This window comes from Epinephelus fuscoguttatus, linkage group LG17 (genome assembly GCF_011397635.1).
Source record: "Epinephelus fuscoguttatus linkage group LG17, E.fuscoguttatus.final_Chr_v1".
Lineage (NCBI taxonomy): Eukaryota > Metazoa > Chordata > Actinopteri > Perciformes > Serranidae > Epinephelus > Epinephelus fuscoguttatus.
Window position 1 is genome coordinate 24,488,446 of NC_064768.1, and position 17,910 is coordinate 24,506,355.

At 41.3% G+C, this 17,910-nt stretch overlaps 3 protein-coding genes across 5 annotated transcripts; 2 read left to right on the top strand and 1 right to left on the bottom strand.

Annotated features, from left to right (window-relative positions):
• Positions 1-53: 53 nt before the first annotated feature.
• Positions 54-11,938, top strand: LOC125904997 (protein naked cuticle homolog 2). Of its 3 annotated transcripts, none has more exons than XM_049602732.1 (10): positions 54-227; positions 317-343; positions 435-508; positions 7,570-7,624; positions 8,020-8,108; positions 8,435-8,530; positions 8,761-8,896; positions 9,236-9,379; positions 9,487-9,967; positions 11,864-11,938. In XM_049602732.1, exons 1-9 carry the CDS (start codon positions 203-205, stop codon positions 9,939-9,941), a joined length of 1,101 nt encoding a protein of 366 aa, XP_049458689.1. In that variant the 5' UTR covers positions 54-202; the 3' UTR covers positions 9,942-9,967; positions 11,864-11,938. The 3 variants fall into 3 exon arrangements, with proteins under 3 accessions (XP_049458689.1, XP_049458688.1, XP_049458691.1); XM_049602731.1 differs by having other exon boundaries at positions 11,761-11,898; XM_049602734.1 differs by lacking the exons at positions 8,435-8,530; positions 11,864-11,938 and having other exon boundaries at positions 9,487-11,626.
• Positions 11,804-15,784, top strand: lrrc14b (leucine rich repeat containing 14B). Its single transcript, XM_049602730.1, has 3 exons — positions 11,804-12,414; positions 12,624-13,252; positions 13,795-15,784. Exons 1-3 carry the CDS (start codon positions 12,139-12,141, stop codon positions 14,471-14,473), a joined length of 1,584 nt encoding a protein of 527 aa, XP_049458687.1. The 5' UTR covers positions 11,804-12,138; the 3' UTR covers positions 14,474-15,784.
• On the bottom strand, positions 15,579-17,840 carry LOC125904998 (cytochrome b-c1 complex subunit 7). Its single transcript, XM_049602735.1, has 4 exons — positions 17,758-17,840; positions 16,445-16,513; positions 16,102-16,268; positions 15,579-15,782 (listed from the first exon to the last, which is right to left on the bottom strand). The coding sequence occupies exons 1-4, from the start codon at positions 17,819-17,821 to the stop codon at positions 15,705-15,707; spliced, it is 378 nt and encodes a 125-aa protein (XP_049458692.1). The 5' UTR covers positions 17,822-17,840; the 3' UTR covers positions 15,579-15,704.
• Between the last annotated feature and the right edge of the window lie 70 nt (positions 17,841-17,910).

The window sequence follows — 17,910 nt, forward strand, 5'->3', positions numbered from 1 at the left end:
TCCGAAGGAGGAAGTACGCGACAGTGAACTCTCCTCTCTGGCTGTATACTCTTTGATGCCTCGGACAAACTTCTAACCTTCACTTCGTCTGTGTGCGAATATCTGCGATACACTGCTGGTGCTCTTATAAATGTCATATCTATCTTCACCCTCATGGACTGGAAATTATAAACTTTTCTTGACCAGCTGAACAGGCAGGAGTATGGGCAAATTCCAGTCCAAACTTGGTGAGATATTTAACTATAGCATATATATTTTGTCTTTAAAATAGGACCGCTTCTGACTTGTATTCTCTTTCCTCTCATTATTTGGACAGCTTCGAGACGTAGACAGAGTCCTGAAGGTGAGCCAGTCAGAACAGACACTGTGCACACTACAGAAACTACTTTTTACATGTGTTTGCATGTGTTCACATTTATTCTCATGTTCTGCAGGTGGTAGTTTGGCTTCCAATGTGCTGACCTGTCAGAGAGAGCTGGAGAGCACCCACAAAACCAAACTGACAGAGGTAGAACATTATTTCTTTATAATGTATGCTTGTTTTGGTCACATAATTTAGTAATGTGCTATATTTAAATGGACAAACTGAGTGCACCCACATCATATATTATACAGAAACAGATCCCATGATGCTTATTTTGGTTTCCTTTGACTGTATAATGGTCTGTTATTGATAGATTACCAGATAGGCTTTGGATGGAAACCACATGATGCTGGCCACATGATGACCGCAGCCTAATTTTAGAGATTTAACTGATAATATGGTTGATAATGTAGTAAATTTAGACTGTGCTGAACATTATGTAGGGTTTTGGGGGAAGTTTTTCTTGTATCCGAGTCAAGATTATGTCACATAAATAATCCCCTTGAGGCATATTTGTGATTTACTACAGTAATAAAAATGATTGGATTTTGAATTGATAATATCTAACAGCAAATAAGTGTTTCAGGGCAGATTTCTCCTCCAGCACATTTTCTTAAATGCACATGAGTTGTATATTAAGTCTTTGAAAGTCTGTTCCCATACTGAAGGAAAAAGCAATAAAAACATTCCCAGCCTCCTCAAACTGGTTTATTGCAGTGCCAGCAGCCTAATCGCAGCTAAGCCAGTTTTGGGATAAACAGTATTTGCTCACATCACATCCAGGAGACATAAAAGGTGTTTGGAGGTAGTCGTATATTTATTCTTCCGCCCTTTCCCCCTCCATCTCTATAAAGAGACTTCCAAGTCTGTGAAGTGCAACACAGCCGCCCCCTCCAAAACAGCAAGGTCTTTATACCAGCCTGAAAAAAAAAAAGTCTCCACATCTGGTACTGCTTTCCTTCTCCAGTCAGACAGACTGTGAAAGAGGGGGGGAGAGGAAAAAGATGTGGGGAGGGTGTTTGATTGCGTAAATGGCATCACATGTAGGCTGTTAGTCCTAATGAAGCAGTCACGTTTGGATACTAAGAGGAGAAATTCACCTCTTCGTTATGCTCTAATTAAGGAAGACTGTAAAAGCTGTACTCTCCTGTTAACGTTAAACACACTGATTTCATCTGTGTGACCAGATTTTGTGGTGAAAGTTAATCATAGATGTTTCATGTGCTGCCAGAGATCACAGGGTGGCTTGAAGGAACAGTTAGAAATTAAAACGTGAAATGTGATAAACTAACAACACGCCATTTTCACTTCTCTTCAGCGTGTTTGATCTGTAAGCGCAAGTGCTGAGGTCATGAGATGTGGTGTGAGCTGTCACCAGGGTTGTTGTTTTAAGGGTTCATAAAGTGTTGTATGAAAGTTCTGGGAAGTTTGGAAAAAGATGTCCACTCTGCCAAGTTGTGTAAAAGGTTGTGGTGATAGTTTTTGTGCATGTTAATGGCAGACAGCCTCCTGTGATTAGATTTTCCAGCCTAATGTATTTTGACACTCTGGGACACCGCCGCTGTAAGAGACATATTGTTTCATCAGATTTTGGTCTTACAAGCATGGAACAGGCCGAGCAGGCACAGGCCCAGGAGCCCAGAGTGTCAGGGGCCTTCATCTGCAAAATCATACTCAAATTAATACGCACTGACCAGAAAGAGACTCAAAACCACCACAGAGACATGCATGATAACAAAAAAGGAGGCAAAACCCCCACAAAGTGTGTGTATAGAGGTGGTGGGGGCTTTTGCATATCTGTGCCCAGGGGCCTGTAGTCTCATAACCCACCCATGCTTACATGAACCATCTTTTTTCATCTTGTATGTTTAAAGTCTTGGCCAAATTACATTTAACAGGTTTTCTGCAGAGAGTTTCTCTGACTTTTAAAACTGACACCTTAAAAGCTATCGCAAACATAAATATTAGGGGTGTAAGGATCCATCGATCTGGATTTTTATATCGATTTAATGATCAACAATCCAATATCATTGACGCAAAGAAAAAATATTGATACATACTCATTCATTCATTTTCTGTAACCGCTTATCCTATTGGATATTTAGCACAAATGTCCACTTGGACTCAACAATGAACTGATTGTTTTTTGGTGGTCATAGGACAAAGGCCACAGTCAGTGTGACCTTGTCTGTCTCATTCTCATGAAAGCGTTATCTCAAGAATGTCATGAGGGAATTTCTGTAGATTTGACTAAATTTGTTCACTTGGATTGAAGAATAAACTGATTAGAATTTGTGGTTGAAGGTCAAAGGTCAAGGTCAGTTTGAGTGCACAAAATAAGTTTTTTAGCCACAATTCAAGAATTTATACACTAATTATGACAAAACTTCACACAAATGTCTACTAGGATAAAATAATTAAGTGATGACATTCCATGTCCAAAAGGTCAAAGGTCAGCCTCACTGTGACATCATAATATTCTGCATTAAACACTTTTCTGGCCATTACTCAACGTCATAACTGCCTGGGGGAAGATGTGTGAAGCATCCGTGTTTTCACAGACATGGATGAACTGTAAGATACACTTGACTGGTGTGCCGAGGCATACGACCATGGGGCGGTAATTTTAGTTTGTGTATTCTTAACGATAACCAGTGAGACATGAAATGTGCTCCTCCAGCTATACGTGAAAACTGCAGACACACAGACCCATTAACAAAATATTTACCTGTCAAATATCAGTGACTCCCGCTCAGGTGTGGACAGCATCACTGTCTGAAGGAACGCAAACCTGTTTGCTTTGATATGATCTCTGGATTCCGTGTGTCTGAGTGTGTGTGTGCACAGGAGGCTGACTCACAGCGTACGTTTTCTTAAACACTATGTAAATATTATAGCATCCAAGAGCAAACATCATGAGCAGGGTTTTAATCTTTTCATGCGTCCACCTCATATTGTCTGATATTACTAACGCCCAGGAGTGGTAACTCTGACTTGTACTGTTCCACTTGTTATTTTGTTTGCACTGGAGTCCACCCTTCAGTCCAGCTCACAACATTTTCACCAGTGTTTTTCTGTCTTGAGTGTGCACGTGTTACTTTATAGTGTTTAAAGATTTTTATGGTTATATGTGGGATAAAATCAATAATTTCTTGTTGGTGTGATGAAAGACTTCTTTATGACTCTGGGCTTTTGACTGGTGAAGTTTTTCTGTGAAGATATAATAATAATTCATACACCATTAATGGACACTTTAAAAATGATGACCCCTCAACTGTTATATGATATTAGACCTATTTTGTATCACGTTTTTGATATGTTTCTGCAAATAAAAACCAAAGTCACTGCAGCTTTTTTTTCTCATGTCTGTTTTTATTAGTTTTTTTAAGTTATAAAAGATACAATTTGATATACATTTCAATACAATCCCATCCCACAAACAACCTCACTCCACTGCACCACCACAAGTCCACATTAAAGCACAGGTTCAATAATAAATGTACATGATTTAAAAAAAAAAAAAAAAAAGAAAAAGAAAACGCACACACACATACACAAAAATCCGCAAATCAAGTTAACAAAACAAACAAAAACATACACAAATAAAAATAAAAGGATAGTAAAAAGAAGAAGGGGTTATATCTATACATTTAAAATGTCTGAGGCATCTATCTTTTCAACATGATCCAGCACTGGTTGCCATATAGCATAGAAGTTGAGGCTACAGCCTCTTGTAGCACCAGCGAGATTTTTCTAAAGTCAGATAGTGCAGAGAAGATTACTGATCCAATGCCCTGATTGATTGCCATGTGGGAGGAGAAATCTCTTTCCATTTAAGCATGTTATTTATCTAGCCAGTGGCAAGAGGTTCTATGGGTATTCCTAGCAGGTCAGAAAAGAATTTGAACATAGGTTGCCAAAACTCTGTTAATTTTGGGCAAAACCAGAACATATGTGATAAAGTAGCTGTTGCTGTTCCACAGCGGTCACAGTTAGGGTCAATATTTGGTGTTATCTTTGCCAATCTCGCTTTAGACCAATGTAACCTATGTACAATCTTGAACTGTATTACCTTATGTCTTAAGCAAATTGAAGATGAATGTATCCTATCTAATGTGGAGTCCCATATATCCTCAGTAAGTTCGATGCCTAATTCTTCTTCCCATTGGCTTTTTAAACGTGTCAAAGGTTCTAAGTTGTGAGAATTGAGTGACATGTAGATTCTTCCAATAAGCCCTTTATGGTCGGAGCTAAACTGTAAAAGAGAATCAAGGAGAGAGCTGGGGGGTATCGACGGAAATTGAGCTGATTGTGAGGATACAAAGTTGCGAAGTTGCAGATACTTGAAGAAGTGTGAGTTGGGGATTTCATATTTTAATCTCAGCTGCTCAAATGATGCAAAATTATTATCAACATAGAGGTCTTTTAAAGTAGCTAATCCATTCCTGGTCCAGATATCAAAGGACCCGTCTATAACGGAAGGTTTGAACATATTATTTCTTGATATAGGGGCATTAATTAACATGCTATTGAGTGAAAATGCTCGTCTGAACTGTGCCCACACCTTCAAGGAGTGCTTAACAACTGGATTTATAGAATATCTGGATATAGGTTCTGGTAATGGGAGCTTGGAGCAAAGTAAAGCATGTAAAGAGGCAGGTCCACATGACAACTTTTCTAACTGTAACCATTTTGGGCCGCATTTGTGGTGGGTTAAGCCAATGTAACATAGCGCGTATGTTAGCCGACCAGTAATAATACTGAAAGTTGGGTAGGGATAATCCTCCATGTTTATGGTGTCGCTGTAAGATAGTCTTTCGTATTCGTGGAATTTTTTTATTCCAGATGAATGAAGATAACAATTTATCAATAAGCAAAAAGAAGGATTTCGTCAAAAAGATAGGAATACACTGCACTGCAGCTTTTTTCCATTAATATGAGAGCTGGTGTACAGACATCATCAGAGCATCATCTCTTCATGTTGTATTACCGACAGCGACACTTCCTCTCCAGGTATTGAGTTATCAGAAAGGCTGTTAGACATTCTTGCTGAGACAAAGGCAGCTACTGTTCACGCTAACACTTGAAGCTTTGTGATATCAGGACGGATGCACGGTTGGGTGACTTATAAAGAGGGAGTACAACAGAACACTGCATTCTATCAGGCGCACACCTTTCTGCTACCTGCACCATCTCTTCTACTTTGACTTGCAATCAAACCCAGCATCAAAGCTTCACAGCAGGCAGAGCGTGGCGGGAAGAGCGAGGAGGGTGTGTCGTGAATGTGGGTGTAAAAGGTGCCTGCACATCTTATCACTGCTTTTGTTGCTCATCTGCATCTGCCTGAGCATCAGTGTGACGCTGGTGATGGATCAGCGTGTTGAGAGATAAGAAGAGTCTTGTTTGAGCTTCAGTTGTCTCTTTCTTTGCAGTGCAGAGCGGTTTCTACCTGAGGGAAGAGTGTACAATCAGATAATCACAGACAAGGATATGAATCTTAAAGGGACAGTCCACCCTAAAATCAAAAAATGATCTTTTTCCTCTTACCAGTAGTGCTATTTATCAGTCTAGATTGTTTTGGTGTGAGTAGCCGAATGTTAGAGATATCAGCCGTAGAGATGTCTGCCTTCTCTTTAATATAATGGAACTAGATGGAACTCAGTTTGTGGTGCTCAAAGAGCCCAAAAAAAAAAGAAAACTGAGAAACTTAACAGCAATGTCTCTTTCCAGAAATCATGACCTGGTTACTCAAAATAATCCACAGAACTTGCTGTGAGCAGTTTCATGTAAGAACTATTTTCTCTCCACCAAACAACTTGTGCCAATCATGTCACCATGCAGAAGGGAGCGTTCCATAGGTGTAGATTTCAGGGGGGACGCAGGAGACACGTCTTCATTAATATTTAGAAAATGTACATTTGCCTCCCCCAATAAAAACATGAATGTAGTAGAGGACTTTTATTTTGACAAAATTAAGGACATTTTCAACATAAACCGTTGCAGAAAAGGCACCAAACGGTGCATGAAAAGTCACCAGAATGCAGAAAATTAAGTGTTTGATGCTCAAAAATTTCTGGTGAGGGAACCCCAACTCCCTGTTTCATATGTGCTCCCCGCCCCCCCAATACTGAATCAAATCTTATGCCCTAGTGTACATTTACTCATAGACAAGAGGGTTGTGTACATGACTTTGCAAGACGTAAACATTAAAGGCGTCCTTCTTGGCGTAGCTATACAAGGAAGTGAGTAGATGCACGCTTCCTTCTGTGCAGTGATATGGTTGGTGGGTGTAGTTCAGTAGAAAGAAAATAGTTCCCACATGAAAGTGCTCACAACAAGGTCCGTGGATTATCTTGAGTAACCAGGTCATTATTTCTAGGAAAACACATTGCTGTTGAGTTTTTCAAATGTATTTCTTTGGCACTTTGTGCACCACAAGCCGAGTGCCATCTAGTTCCATTATATAGAGAGAAGGCAGACATCTCCACGACCGATATCTTCAACACTCAACAACCCACACCAAAACAATCTAGACTGATAAATAGCACTACAGGTAAGAGGAAAAATATGTATTTTCACTCTTGGGTTGAACTGTCCCTTTAGTTTTTATAGTTGCATAGTGGGATGAGGTTTTATATTTAACTAAAGCTTTTAAAATGATGGTGCAGGTTCGAATATTCACCCCTAAAACCTCAGTTTTCTTCTGTGCAGATTTTGCATCCTAGTGGCTGGAGTTTATTGTCTCTAGTAAATCTGACTTCATGATTTTACATTTAATGGTCGTATGAAACTTCAGGCACATGTCAGTTTCATATGAGGGGAAAGAAAGGGTCAAGATGTCAAGAGTTAAAAGAGGAGAGCCCGCAAGGAAATGACTGAACCACCTTCTCTCGCTCCATTGCTGCCTCACTCTTTCTTTCTTTCTCATTTCAGGAAAATTAAGAAAAATTCAGTCACTGTGTCATCGGTTTAGATGTTTTGGAAATTTAACTTTCTTGACAGAAATGAAACAACAGTCAATGAGAGTTTTCGAGAAATACACAGAACCCACAGATGTTTAAGGGTTGTTCAGCGTTGCTCACATCTGCTGTATCGCTGCACTCATGGGACGTGAAAAGCACTTAATTGCTTCCTCTTTTCTTTCCATCTCCCTCTCTTTCATGTGTGCTCTCTGCTAATTTACTCTCTGTCACTTTTCTTTACAGAACTTGTACGTAGAATTGAGGGTGAACAAGTCTAACCATAACTGCAACCTCCATGGTGAGTAGAGAATTGTGTCACTGCTGTATGACTTGCACATGCATCATACTGACTTTGCTCAATTTTCATGTACTGTAAAGGACTTTACCGCAGGATTTTTGTGTAGATGTTGGACATTATTTTAGAGTTTTGCTTTAATAGGTCACCCCCGCACTTCCCAGGTGAAAAGGAAATGGCAAAATTAAACACATCTGCTCTAGATTTGTGTGGGAAAGCTTCGGCCTTTGGATGTACAGCCTTCAGTTTCCTCTCTGCTGCCAAACATTCATTGAAAACAGAGCTCATAACAAGGAATACATTAATGACAAAGGCACAATTTGCTAACACAACAATTATAGTTACCCTCAAACTGTGAGTCTACTGGATAACACAGTCCAGTTCTGTGTGTTGTTTAGTGCCTCTTCCACAAAAGAAGACACCTGATGGAGGTAACAGCGTCCACTTCCAGGTCCATAAACAGACAAAGACGAACAGCCGGGCTGGTGTGAGTGTAAACCTCCATATCTCTGCAACATTTGATTTTTGTCATTTCCAAACAACTTGAAGTACCAGATGGGAGGATTCTTGTGTGTCAGGATAATTACAGCACTGATTACTGTGAGATGAAAAGTCTAAAAAGTCATGTATCTGATACTAATCAACATTTTTTTTCAATCACACATTGTGGTTTTACCGGTTTTAAAGGCCCCGTGGGTCAACTCACACACCACATCATTTACTGTAAACTTAAATTCTACCTACTAAACAGGACTGCAGTTAAACATTTGTTATAGCTGTAATACGTCTTCCTGACAATATGTGCACATAAAGGTCACAGAGTGTAACGCGCTGCCTGACGAGGACACGCAGCAGGAGTGGGTCTTCACACTGTACAACTTTGACAACAGTGGCAAAGTCACCAAAGACGTAGGTTTCTTTTGTGCATATTGTTTTAAGCTGTAGTTTGTAACTGTTATGAAAATAACTTTTTGTCATGTTTGCCGAAACTGTCACTGTATCCACACAGAAGTACTTGAGACAGATGATCTGGGAGAAAATCATATCATATTCTTTCTCCAAAATCGCTGACTCCACCTTTAAATGCTGTTTTTAGTAGCTTGTTCTGTACAGTGTGTGTGTCTGTGTGTATTCTGCAGGACATGTCCAGTCTGATACACTCCATGTATGAGGTCCTTGAGGGGTCAATAAAGCAGCCGTACGGTGACACCACACCCCTGAAGATAAAACTAGTTGTAACTCCGTCAGCTGACCCAGAGAAGCTCTCAGAAATAGGTACAAAATTATTATTATTATTATTATTTTAAGATTTTTTTGGGGCATTTTAGCCTTTAATTGATAGGACAGCTTAAGCGTGAAGGGGAGAGAGAGAGAGGGAAGGACATGCAGCAAAGGGCCACAGGCTGGAGTCAAACCTGGGCCGCTACGGCAACAGCCTTGTACATGGGGCGCCTGCTCTACCACTAAGCCACCGATGTCCCACAAAATTATTTTTATTGATACTAAAAACATTAAAGACAGAGAGTTTCACAAGTTTATGCACAGTAGGATTTATCTTAAAACCAAACCACAGTCACTGCTGTGATGATAAAATCACTCTCCCATTGAAAACAGCGGCAGAGAAGGAGCAGAGTGTGTCTCAGGAGGGAGGAACCTCAGTAAGACGACTTTATTGCGTGGATGAAAACATAGAGCGCAGAAACCACTACCTGGATCTAGCTGGCATTGAAAACTATACCTCCAAGTTTGACAATACAGGTAGAGTTTCTGCATAACACTCTTAAAATACCCTCCTGTTATGAATTGTTAATTTTTTTGCTATGGAAATACATACATTTAAAGTTGTCTTTCTTCCTTTTTTCCAGAATCTCCCTCTCAGGAGCCCAGTCAGGGTGGTCACTCTGCTCTTAAGCACCACCCTGTGGTGATCAGAGAGAACTGCATCTCCCCTGACTCTCCCAGAGGCCTCTCGATCCCCCATTCCCTGAAAAGCAAGGCCATGTCAGTGGGGAGAGACAGGAATGGAGTAGAGGGAAAGTCCTGCAGGTTACATGGTCACCATCCTGCTTCATGGTGCCATCCTTCGCAGTCTCAGCCTGCTGCACACGGCGTCCCCCTGCAACGTGCTCAAAGCAAGAGGCTCCGCTCCAGGGTGCAAGCTGCTGCCTCGCCACTGAGACCCACACCAGGGGGAGATAGGGACATATATTCCAACCTTCAGCCATCCTGTAGGGCCCTGGCCTCTCCAGCCCGGAGACATGAGCACCATCACCACCATGAGCACCATCATCATCATCACCATCACTACCACCCTTCGTAAAAGCATTTAAAGCACATATAAGACAGGTGAGAAGAGCTGGTATAGACTATTGACCTGAAATGGGGTAGTTTTGGCGGTCAAACTCAGCAGGCCTTTGAATCACCTCATGATATCGGGAAAGAAACCCTAAAAGAGCACCTACACTAAATCCAGTAAGGCCAGTTACATGTTTACTGAATGCTGCTTTTATAGACATGTACAATGACAGGTTCCTCTCAGGTAAATTGCCACTTAGCTTTTAAATTATTTAAATGCACATTTTGTAGAAATACATGTAGTTTGAACAGAGTAAAATGGTGTAGAAATTAATATACAGTATGTTTTTAATGTAACAGCATTTATTCTGACAGGCCTGGCCAAATATGTGTATCATTAAACACAAATTTAGAGATTCAGTGTGTACGATTTAGGGGCATTTCATGGCATCTAGTGGTGAGGATTGCAAATTGCAGCCGGCTGAAATGTCTCCCGCTTAGAATTCCTTCAGTGGTCATTGTTCAGGAGGTTTTTGTCTTGAGCTAATTATCTGCAGAGGTCTCTTCCTCTCCGAAACAAACAGAACTGGTGATTAAAACCAGTAAAAGCACTGAATAAAGCAGTTTACATTACAAACCAGTGTGTCTTCGATGTTGTTTGGCTCGTCACAATATTGGGCGGTACCCCAGCACCTGCTAATGTGTGCTTAGCTATTTTCTCTTATAACTTAAGGCCCAGATGTTCAGGAGGTTTTTACTGTGAGCTGATTTATCAGCAGAGTTCTCCTCCTCTCCAAAACAAACAGACCTGGTGATAAAAATCAGCGCTGCCTAAAGCATTTCGATGTTAAAAAACAGTAGTGTTCCAACGCTCTCGTCGTGGAGGGACTGCTTACTATGGTGGCCAATGCAAAAACAAGGCCCTATCTAGAGCCAGTGTTTGGTTTGTCCACTCTGAAACATGGCGTTGCAACATGGCGATCTCTGTGGACAAGGACCCGCTCCCTATGCAGATGTAAACGGCTCATTCTAAGGTGCTGAAAAAAACAATTTTTATTTTAAGGTGATTATACACTAAAGACATACTTAATATATCACATTTCATTTCTGCCAATATATCACCCTAAATCCTGCACACTGGACCTTTAATGACAAGTAATTTCTCAGTTGCTAGTTTGACAGAGATCATTAAAGACTGGATAAGATTTTAAACATCTAGTCCTATGTGCTTAAAATGGCAGTGAATAACTTCTTAGTTGATAGTTCATATTACAATAACTGTCACTCAAAGTCCAGGCTTTGTTTACTTGTTTTCCTTTCAACACAACTCCTACTCAACTTTATCTATGTAGCACTTTTTTTTTACTATCATGCAGCCCAAAATGTTTTTCATAGCAAAATTAAAACAATTGCATGAATATAATGTTAAAACAACAAACACCTGTTGTTTCTTATTGTAGTTTTCCACAGAAGTGGAATTAAACAGACACGTTGAAATATGTTCAGCACAGTGAGCTTAGCAGAATACAAACAACAGTAAATATCAGGTTGTTTTAGATGTTCTTTCATCTGGGAGAAAGCCATCATGGTAAATGCATGTCTCCGCCGACAGAAGCCTCAATAGACCATAATGCACTGTTACCATGTGACATGTAAGTCGATCCTGATAAAAGCACTTTTCTGAGGCAGAAAAAGTAGATGCACCAAAATGCAAATACCAGCACCTTATCACAAGCAGCCTTCTTGAATGCATGATTGCAAACTGATTATGTGTCTTTATCACAGATTTGATTGTTGCTGTTCTGTTTCTGCTCTCACGGCACTGTTTTCTTTGGTCCTTGCAGCTCTTGTGAGGAGTGTGTAAGGCCTCACAATGGGGTGTTGTGAATAGTGACAAGTTTCCGCATGGCATTCAGATGTTGTTCTTACTTATCTCTCTGGCGAAAGTTGCAAATGGACACTGTGCCTGACGAAGGACGTGAGACAGCTGTTTCTAATAATAACCTCTACCCTCTCACCGACCACGCGACCCCTCAAGCCTCGCCACAGCAAGTGTAGCGCTAGACAAATGCACAACACTCAGACAGACAGCAACAGAGGAAATCAACAAAGCAGGAGCCAGGAGGAGGCCAGTGACAGTGACACGCAGAGCTGTTAGACTGCAGCTCTCATCAAAAACCCACAGACCTGTTGGTACCAAAAAAAGAAACAAAAACAGAAACATGAAGTCACTGCGATTCCTTGCTGCAGAGAGCTTCATCCACAGTGGTCCGAGTGCTTTGGAGAACCTCGGCTGTTTGTCTTTTAATCTCTTCCCACTTCTCTTCAAGGCCTGCTACCTCCATGAGCAGGCTGAGTTGCTGCATGCTCTGGTGCAGGCATGGCCTCTCCCTGTGCTCGACCTACAAAGACTCCTGGGAAACACAGTCGACTGTCAGACAGACTTAACCTCATGCACCTGCAGGCGTTGTCTGGAGGCGATTCTGACCGGCTTAAAGGTACTTAGAGTGTAATATGCCTCATCATGTTCATGTCATACTTGTGTTTTAGTTGTATTTTTCTGTGCCGTGTTTTTCTGTTCTTCTTGTGTTGACTTAAGCACATCTGATTTGTCTTGTTATTAGCGTACAAAGATCATAAAGTGTGACAGGCTGAACAGAGAATCACTTCGAAAGATTTTACAATCTTTCCCTCTTGTTTTTGTAAGGATTATGTGCTGTCTCCTCCAAGAACCTATGCCAAGAGACTGCATATGGTGGACCTGACTGCCCTGAGGGACATTGAGCACCAGGCCTGCCCCTGCCAGTCCACCCTGGGTCGATGGGCAAGAACCCAGCTCCTGACCCAAATGTGCTACGACACCATGGTGGCCATGCAAGACAGCAACGTGTCCCCATCTGCCTTTGAAACATCTATTGACGTCCGTCTGAACGGCTTTGTCACAGGCCGCAACTACGAGCTGGTGGCTCAGGCCTTCCTCCTCCTCCGCTACTGTCCGCTGAAGCCTCGTTTTGTTGGTTTCCGGGCAGATTCCCTCACTCTAAAACAGCTGTTTTATGTTCTTCGCCTGGCAGAACCTGAGAGTATTTCAAAGCTGGAGGTAGTCCACAATGTTCACCTGGAGGCCCCGCACTTAGAGGTGCTGCTGTCCAAGGTGGAATTCCCCAAATTACAGTCTTTGACCCTGCCGACTGGGGCGTTGGATGTGAGGAGGTTGGGCTCTGAAAGTGATGATGTGCTGTCCGTCATCGGCAACCTGCTGGCACAAATGACCTGCCTGACTGAGCTCTGTGTTGGTTTCTCCACGTTAACTGGGCACCTTCGCAGACTGCTTAGGTGAGTAAATGGACAGATGGAGGGATGAAGAAAAACAACAAGATGTCCTTGTTTGTATAGTTTGGATGGCTCTGATGGTTGTGTCACATGCACTTTGCAACATCAAGAGCTTTAATATAGCTCACAATAATCACCTTTAACCAGGGCCACAGCACATTCCAGCTTTGAGGCTCTTGCTCAGCGATGGGAGGTATTTTGTTGTTAAAATTGCTGACATGATGCCAGAGTGACGACAGACAGCTGCACCTGGCCACAGCTGCAGGTTAGCCAGGAACCTGCTGGAAGTACTTCACAGTTCAGATGGAAATAGGACAGAAGCCCAAACAACTAGAGCTGTCAATCAAAGTCTGACATGTAACTTCACCTCCACAACATCTACCTGTAACTTTGTATGTATTTCTGGCACCTATCTGACGTGACAAACCCTTCCTGAAGACACACAAACCATAATATTAATGATAAAATTGAGACCCAGTAATGTCTCGTAGCACTGACCTTTCAGCACCAATTAAATTTTTTTCACCTCTCTTTTCTCTTCCCAGTCCTCTCAACACTCCCCTGCAGTGCTTGGAGTTGGCCAATTGCGGCCTGAACCGTCTGGACATGACGTACCTGTCCAACAGCCTCCACTGTGAGTTCCTGGTCCGCCTGGACATCAGCGGACACGACATCTTCGGCTCTTTCTCCACCTGTTTCCAGAAGCTGCTCAGCCGCTGCTCAGCCACACTGGTCAGCCTGGCCCTCGAAGAGTGTAACATAGAGGACGAGCACATGGACGCCTTCACTGATGCTCTGGCTTGCTGTCAGGGGCTGGAGGAGCTCAAACTCCTGGGAAACCCTCTGACCTCTGCAGCCCTGCGGAGATTATTCTCCATGCTGTCTGCAGGCTTTCCTAAGTTAAAATACATCGAGGTTCCAGTTCCCCGCGAGTGCTACTCTGAGGATGTCACGTATCCTCTAGGTGACTCGGACCTACTGTTGTACAACAAGGAGCTGTTTCAGGAGGTCAGGGACCAGCTGATGGGAATCCTAGAGGGAGCTGGAAGAGGGAGTGTGGAGGTGTGCACCCCTCTCATGGGGGCCTATGACCCTGACATAAATGAGACCAGCAATGAGCTGGGAGTGTCCATGTTAAAATCTTTTAACTGTGTCATTGGGAACTTTATAGGTAGTATTACTGAGGTGGACAACAGGAGATCACAGGCTCAGAAAGATAATTAGTGGGTTTGCATGTGGAAAGACGGGAGTTAAAACAGACTGACATAAAAGGGCTATGAACTCAGATTGTTTACATGAATGTAGACTTTTGTGTAAAGCAGATCTGAATCTTCACACCTTACAGAAATGGTAATGCTTTGCTGAAAGTTTCTTTCAAAGCCATGTTCCAAGGCCATGCTGGCTTTATATATTTTAATGTAGCGCTAGTACAGATAGCTAGCATACTGACATTACTGTTCTCTGCATGGCTGAAGTCCGACACTTTGAAAACAGATCTAGTATACTAGCTGCAGGACGTTTGTGTAAAATGAGTGCTTAAGAGTTTTTATATAGTTCTCTGTCTGTATTTTTTTTTTATTTATAACAATCGCACATACTCAAGACCTTTTTGTTTTGGTTTGGTTTTATTTATTTATTTACTTTTTACAAATTTAGTGTTTTCTGTTCTTTGCCACTCTGCAGGACAAGGCTGTTAAGCAGAGTGAATGTAGCATGTCTTCAGATCTTCACTGTGTCCTCACCTTGTGAGATTTTTTTAAAAAGTTTATATCTTGAATAATAAGCTAAACTTTAAAAAAATCATTAAATTGAGATATTGGCCTACTGTATTATTTTTTCCCCCCAACATTTACTCACACTCCTTAAAATCAAGGCCTCACAACCCTCCATGGAGTTTTGGCGACCCCTTGTGGGCACTGGGACCTCCAGGTTGGGAGCCACTGATTTTCAATTTCTATTTATCATACTAAATAAGTCTTTTGCATAAATAGGATGTACAGGAAATTCATTCCTGATGAGATATTGTCTCCACAGTACTTCCCTCAGTCTGTAAGCCACACAGATGCAGTGCATGTAGATGTAGCTACCGTGGTTGTTAAGGTAGATACTTGAAGATATTTTCTTCCCTGAATCTACTGTACATGTCCTTATGTCTATATTCTGGTTTAAATGATGTTCATAACTGGATTTGTAAATGTAAATACCAGCACTCTTTTTAAACATGGGACAGATTCAGATTCATTAAGTATACCTGTAACCATTTCCTTTTGTCATACCAATAAATCAGCTTTTTTTACAATCATTACATTAAAAATGACACTGCCACATCTTCAAAATTGTCTATTTTTTAATGAGCACTGTTTTATACATGTAAGATTTCATTTTAAATATTACACCAGGGGACAACCATGCACCGACTGAAGACTGAGGATTAACATCGCTGAACAGGAACCGTCTATTTCTTCATCCACTCCTCCCTTTCTTTCCTCTCACGAATCACCTCGTCGAGATATGGTGTCAGGTAACGGACATCCTACAGGATAAGGACAAAAAGAAAAGTATGAGGTTGACGCACAAAATCAGGATAAGCATTTAAACTTCTCAAGTCATTCTAGGATCTAACATTTTTGCAGACTTTAGACAGGTAAAACACAACATCCTCCAAAACCTACAGTTTATTCTGTTTCTATTTAACAACACAACAACAACAACAACAACAGATTCATATGGACTATTCAATATTTTGAATTTCAATATTTAAAATGCTACTGTACCAATCTATATATTAACTGGTGGGGAAACGATCAATCTCCACCCTGAACAAATACCATACTTAAACTGGTTTAATGTACCTCTTCATATTTTGTCCACTGCTCTTTGGGGAGGATCTGCTGCTTCATGGAAAGATCCAGGGCCCTCTTGACCCTGAACATCCTGTCATTGTACTGATCCTCTGGAAGCCTCCTCAGCGCCTCTTTCACATCTGCATCCTCATAAATTGTGTCATCGCGCATCAAACCTGTCAAGAGAAAACACGCAATGCTAAAGATGCTGACTTGAAATTCAATGATACAACAGTCTATATTCAGTCTGGACTATGATGTTTCCCCCCTCCACTTACACCCTAATGGGCAGTGTTGACTCACTGTAAGGATTTATGCTCTGAATATTTTGTATCAATATATTTCAGCTTACCAATCTTGTTGAAGCCGCACATGTTGTAATACCATTTGCGGATCCCAACCATGAGCCTGCCTGTTGCCACTGTGAACATGACAAGGACAACAAAGACAGGATCAGTCATGCAGCACAAACTTTACTTGAGAGAAGACCACAATAGTAGGTCAGCATCAGATGTGTGAGAGGAAATCCAGCAGTGATACAGTGTTATTACTACTAATGCACAAATGTAGGCATGTTGACAAATATGTTCTATACTTCTTTTAGTGACCCAGTTTGAACATCCCCTACGTCTACCGTTGTGTTGGTAATCTCAATGTGAAAAATCAAAACAGGTTGGTAAAAACGGTGAGCTTGGAAATCACTGCTGCAAATTTAAATGATCTTTGCCTCCTGTTTAAAGTCAGAGCCACACAGGAAGCTAAGGTCATCTGATTGAACTCCCAGCTCCCTCTACATAGTGAGTTTAATTTGCTTTCATTAAGGCTGTGATTTTGCCGTCCTGGAAGTGACACTATCAGATTTATGGGATGTTTTATCACATCAGTGTTTGACTTTTTGAACATGAATCAGTGCCCCCTTTACTTTTTTTTCTTCGCTTCCTGTGGTGGTTTTCGTGACAAGTGACAACGAAAGAGTGGCGCCTGTGTACGAATTTATGTATGCCTCTATTATACGGATTCCATTTTATTTATTGTAGTGCAACGTGTAGTGCTTAATATTCACTGCTGTTTTCAAGTCAATGTGATCTTCACTCTGTCAGGTGACTCAGTAACTTACCTAATATAATGCTAAATAATGAGGCTCACCTGTGACTTAAATGTTATTAACTTTGTCCAAGATATACTATCATACAATGATATCAGACTTTAGATTACAAGTAGATAACCTGTCTTCTTGGGGCCATTTAACGACAGAAATAACAACACCACAGTGGCTAAAATGCTAAGAAGCTAACATTAGCTCATATCCTAGTACAAGTTACACCATAACAGTGACATAAAACAACAACTGAATGCGATATCTGCTGTCTGGTAAGATATACAGACACGTTTAATCACTAAAGGGACATTTTACTGTGATCGGCAGCAGTAGCTAGCGCCAAGCTAACGTTAGCTAACCAGCACCCTTAGCATCTGTTAGCATGGGGACACTAAAGGACACACACACAAGTCAAATGCGCTAACAGACATATTCACACCGGCAAAACGAACATAACGCAATATTATGTGTTACAGTACAGCATATAACACATCACACAAGTATAAAACGCTCTTTAGCGAGATAATTCACAAATAAAAATGTAAATAAAAGCGGTGTTCATTTACCTGGTGCCCTCGACGCCATTTTTACCACTAAGAACGGCCGCAGTGCGTTCTGGGTAAGATGCATTCAGGTCACTGGGCGATTGCGCAACTCACATTAAGAGTTTAAAGTTTATCTGGAAACTTCTTCGAGAATAACATAAGTCTTTAAAACTA